Source organism: Drosophila ficusphila, unplaced genomic scaffold (assembly GCF_018152265.1).
Source record: "Drosophila ficusphila isolate 14025-0441.05 unplaced genomic scaffold, ASM1815226v1 contig_414, whole genome shotgun sequence".
Taxonomy (NCBI): domain Eukaryota; kingdom Metazoa; phylum Arthropoda; class Insecta; order Diptera; family Drosophilidae; genus Drosophila; species Drosophila ficusphila.
The window spans coordinates 24,682,965-24,688,387 of record NW_025064328.1 but is presented as its reverse complement, the minus strand read 5'-3'; the positions used below and the strand labels follow the sequence as shown (position 1 = coordinate 24,688,387).

Below are 5,423 nucleotides of genomic sequence, written 5' to 3'. Positions count from 1 at the left end.
AAAGCCATCAATGTCTTTGATCAAATACCTATCGTTTTTTAATATCTTATCAATAACATAAGGACCTTTACTTTTTGGTAACAGTTTTCTTGCTACTCCTGCCGAGCTATCAAAATTTTTTACCATAATATAGTCTCCTGTTTTGAATTTATTTGGATCTTTTCTTTTGCTATTATAATATTCCTCATTTTTTGACTGTGCTAATACCTGATTTTGTTCTGCTTCCTTTCTAATCTTTTCCAAATCTCTTTCACAATTTACATCTACACAATTTTCCTCTTCTAGCTTTTGTTTTAGGTCATCACTTATTTCCCCTTTTTGTTGTAACCCAAACAACATTGTACTTGGATATTGTTTTGTACTTCGGTGTATTGTATTATTCAATGTGTATTCAATTTGTTCGATAACCTTATCCCAATGCTGCCCCTCTTTCGCCTCAGTAAGTTTGCTTAACATAGGACCTAAACTTCTGTTAACCCGCTCCACCTGTCCATTAGCTTGAGGCGATCCCGTGGCCACTTTAATGTGCTTTATATTTGCGTCACTTAAAAACTTTTCAAATTCCCCCGAAGTAAAATCACTACCTCTATCTGACACTATGCAACTTGGTTTGCTATATGATCGAAAATAGTCTTTTAATGCACTAACAACTTCTTTACTATTTGTTGTTTTTGTCGCATATAATCGTAAAAATTTCGTACACCCATCTACCACTGCTAATATGTATTTCTTTGATCTACTTTTATCCACTGGTCCATAATGGTCAATATGAATAATATCAAATGGTTTATTACCTTTGGGTATGCTATGTAATACCCCACATTCTTTGCCTGCATTGGATGAAAACGCAATACACTTTAAACAATTTTCTATATGTCCTAATGATTTGACTTTCATGTTCGGAAACCAATATGTCTTCATCATTGCACTAATCATTTTATCCCTACCAATATGTCCTAATTCATCATGATACTTATACATAACATGATCCTCCATAGCTGCTGGTACATAAAATAATATCCTGCCATCATTCGTTTTCCTATATACTACCCCATTTCTCATTTCAAACAATTTCAGCTCACCTTTTTCTAACAATTTTCTAATATTTTGTATTTTCATATCCTTCGTCTGGCAAATTACTAAATTTGTTTCTAAACTATTTGCTTCTGTTATCATAATTGTATTATAACATCTCGACAAAGCATCGACGTGCTGCATCCTGCTTCCAACTCTATGAACTATTTCATAATCAAATTCTTGTAACTCCAACGCCCACCTTGCTATCCTTGGATTTAAATCAATTTTATTTAAAGTCAAAGCTAATGAGTTACAATCAGTAATAATTTTAAAACGCTTTCCCTGTAAATATATTCTGAATCTTCTTAAAGCATAGATTATCGCTAAAGTTTCTAACTCAAAGCTATGGTACTTTGCTTCTGTTTCTGATGTGCGCTTCGAAAAATAAAAAATAGGATGAAATTTTTCATCTGCCTTTTTCTGAAAAAGTACCGCTCCAAACCCCAAGGCACTGGCATCACAATGCAATTCAATGTCATCTCTATGATCATAAATTGACAAAACTGGCGCTTGTAACAATTTTTCTTTTAAACATAAAAAACAATTAAGCTCCTTTTCACCAAAATTAAATTTTCTATCCTTTCTAAGTAAATCACACAGAGGTTTTGCAATAATAGAAAAATCTTTAATAAACCTTCTAAAATAAGAACATAATCCTAGAAAACTCTGCACTGATTGAACTTTATCAGGCATAGGAAAATTCTTAATAGCTTCTAAACCCTTATCATCGGCTCGAATACAACCTTTAGATATATGAAACCCCAAATATTTAACACAGTCCTGCATAAACTCACATTTATCTAACCTTAATTCTAGTTTATTTTCTGCCAATCGAATCAAAACTTTCTCTAAAATTGCAAAATGTTCATCTATATCTTTGCTTGCGACCATTATATCATCCATATAAACTATAACCTCATTTTCTCTAATCATGTCCGCAAATACAGTATTAACAAATCTTTGAAATACTTGAGGGGCAGTTTTAAGCCCCATCGGCATTTTTAGAAATTCGTATTGACCCAATGGCGTCACAAACGAAGTGTATTTAACCGAGTCCTTATCCACAAATACGTGAAAGTACCCATTTTTTAAATCAAGTTTCGTAAATATATTTTTTCCTACCAGTTTATCTAACAAATCGTCTATTAAAGGCAACGGATAATTATCTCTAACCATAATTTTATTAAGCCGTCTAAAATCGACACACATTCTAAGATCCCCCGTTTTTTTCTTTACTAAAACAATTGCTGAGGCATATTCTGAACTACTGGGTTGTATAATACCCTCTTTTAGGTATTCATCTAACATAAGTTGTAGTTTTTCTTTTTCCGCATATGATAGTCTTCTAGGTGAACAACTAAATGGTTTTTCTTTTTCTAAAATAATTTTCATCTCGCCCCTAATGTTGGGATTTGCTTGCTTCTTTGCATTTATATAAGTGCTTTCTAACATTTTTATAAATTTTGCTCTTAATGCATAATCCACTTGTGTCCCAATCTTATATTCTCTTTCAGAATCCACTACATTAATTTGCATCATGCTACTTTGAAAATTTTCTTCTAACACTCCTCTAACTAATTCTTTTGACTTCTCATCTAACAATTTACTAGCTAACAATCTATTATCTAACAATCGATTATCTAACAATTTACTGTCTAACAATTTATTATCTAACAATTTCCTGTCTAACAAACAATTTTCTGCTAACGATTTATCAACCAATTTGTTTTCTACATTTTCACAATCCATATTCATTTCACTATTTTCTAACAATTGATCTGCTGCTTCCACTAACTCCACTTCATTTATTCCTTCCTGCTCCAAGTTTGGCCTTATGTTGTCTTTACCATCTAATAGACTTTCAGTACACTCATTACCATTCACATCAAGTTCACTTAAAGATAATTTTATACCATAAAGTTCCATAAAATCTCTACCTAAAACAATATTCCATCTCATAGACTCGTTAGGCACCACTTTTAAATCAAAATTAATTTTATTACTGTTCTTGAAAATGTGACAAAATATTTTTCCGAATACATTTAATTGGCTTTCATTTAATCCAAAATATAACACTTCATGTGTGTGTAATTTAATATTTGTTAGAATACATTTTTGTTTAATAAACGAAACAGGGCTGCCCGAGTCTATGAGGCATTCTGAAATTATAGATTCGTTATTACTATTACTAAAATAAATTACTAATGACCTTACAAAATTGTTTACGCCGCTGTCCTCCGTCTTCACCTTCCTCTTCGGGCACTGCGCCATTAAATGCCCTTCGTCACCACATCCGTAGCAAGATCCCGGCTTCCTCTTTGGCTTACTGCAATCTCGTGCCCAATGTCCCTTGGAGTTGCAATTGAAGCAACGAGAATTTTCTTTTATATCTCTGCCCTTCGCTGCTTCCGACTTCATCAGGAAACCACTCTGCCTAGGTAAGGCAACATCTGCAAATGCTCGCCGCATCTTCGCCGGATTATCAAAGCACTGTAATTTTGCCTGGATGCGTAGATTTTCATGTGGTATTCCCTCGATAATGCCATCTAATAACTCATCGTCGTCCATATCCAAATCTCGAGCCAACATGCACTTGTCCTCAAAGTATACGCTGAAATTTTCGTCCGATATCCACATTCGTCCAGCAAATTTCCGACGTAGCTCAATTTTCGGAAGTTTTCCACCAAACGCCTCCTTCAGTTGATCCAAAACTTGGTTTATAGGCTTCACCACACGTACCGGATCTGCATGCAGCCACTGCAACGCTTTTCCTTTAAGCTTTGCAATACATAATAATTGTCGCTGCATGTCGTTCAACTTGTGCAATTGTGTAATATTGTCAAACTGAGCAATCCAATTTCGCACTGGTGTATTTCCATCGTACTCCATTAAAATCTCTTTGGCCAATGAAAACGCCATGGATGCCCAGTCACCCAAATTTTTTTCAGCTGCCACATTTCGCTGAATTTCACAACTTGCATTTCCTTGAGCATCATCTTCTACGTCTTGGCATGATGTATCGTCGTCTCCCTCTAACTCTTGGTTTCGTCCATGCATGCGTAATTGTTTCAGAACATTCTTAGCGGCCTCGATTTCTTTGTACAAATTTGCCAACGCTTCTGTTCCTTTAAACATTTCAGCTTGTTGCGATTGAATTACGCGTCTTGTCTCCGCAACTAGATGATCATCCTCCAAATTGTCCACTCTTGGTGCATTTCCACGTTCTGCTGCTGGTACAGCATTAAGACGCACCAGCAACTCAGCTTTTGTGCCTTTTGTGGACAAACCCAATTCGCCAAGCCATTTTTTTAATACCGCCATTGCATAATTATCACCAACTATATCCATTTTTTCTGTTCTTGATCCCACTTCTGAATTTGTAGTAGTCTTTATTATAATTCTGTAGTATTCTTTATTTTAATTCTTTGCTTTTTAGCTTTTTCACATGCGTTCTCTTCTTAGTCAATCTCAAAAGTCGTTATACCAAGGATGGTATCTTATCGATAACTTATTCCATCACAATCATATGGTAACTCTTAATAAGTACTACCCACCCCTTACATCTGGTAACTCTTAATACTACCAGCCTGCTACATATGCAATGTAGGCAATGAACCCGCGCACAAACGTTTTGTCGCCGCTGTAAAACGTTTAAAGCGGGAACGACGGCACAAAAGAAAAACGAAAATGCACTTTACAATGCGCGGGGGCGGGTGTGTGCGAGGGTCTAGCGGAGTTACAGCTTGCGCTTATGTTCTGCTGTTATGTACTTGCACGATCACCAACTTTAAACGAACGAAAATAATAAATTATTTGTTCGATTGTTCGAATTTTTATTGTTTCACTATCACGTCGGTGTCACCAAAATGTTGGGTCAGTAAGCTTTTTTACTAACCGTTACCTTGTGCCCAAGTAAATAAAACGCACAAATTTTAGCTTAAATAATGCACTTATTTATTACTGGCACCAAGGCCTTAAATTCACAGTGTTATTGTTTGTTGTAGATTTAGTTAGGCAGGCAGACCGAATTGTCTGTGCCTTTTTACAGCGATAAGGTATGTTGGGCAGGCAGACCGACTTGTCTGTGCCTTTTTGCAGCGAAAAGGTATAGTTAGCAGGCAGACCGATTTGTCTGTGCTTTAGACGAAAGTATATAACCGAGATTTGGCAGGCGATCAGCGATCGTGCCTTCTATGAGCGTGTGCAGATTCGAACTACATGAAGCTTGCCGTGGACGAAGGGCCAGGCAGCGATAAGCGAAAAAGTGCAAAAAAGGTAGTTAGCAATGACAATTAAAACAGTGTTGCCGCGCAGGGCAAATAGCAAAACAAAAGGCAAACATCGAG

General features: G+C 36.0%; 1 protein-coding gene across 1 annotated transcript; it reads right to left on the bottom strand.

Annotated features, from left to right (window-relative positions):
• Positions 1-3,054: 3,054 nt before the first annotated feature.
• Positions 3,055-4,244, bottom strand: LOC108095382. Its single transcript, XM_043208189.1, has 2 exons — positions 3,292-4,244; positions 3,055-3,236 (listed from the first exon to the last, which is right to left on the bottom strand). Exons 1-2 carry the CDS (start codon positions 4,210-4,212, stop codon positions 3,225-3,227), a joined length of 933 nt encoding a protein of 310 aa, XP_043064124.1. The 5' UTR covers positions 4,213-4,244; the 3' UTR covers positions 3,055-3,224.
• Between the last annotated feature and the right edge of the window lie 1,179 nt (positions 4,245-5,423).

Bases quoted from the DNA above. Each gene is read 5' to 3' on its own strand.
- LOC108095382 (XM_043208189.1), bottom strand. From the start codon at position 4,212: ATGTTTAAAGGAACAGAAGCGTTGGCAAATTTGTACAAAGAAATCGAG.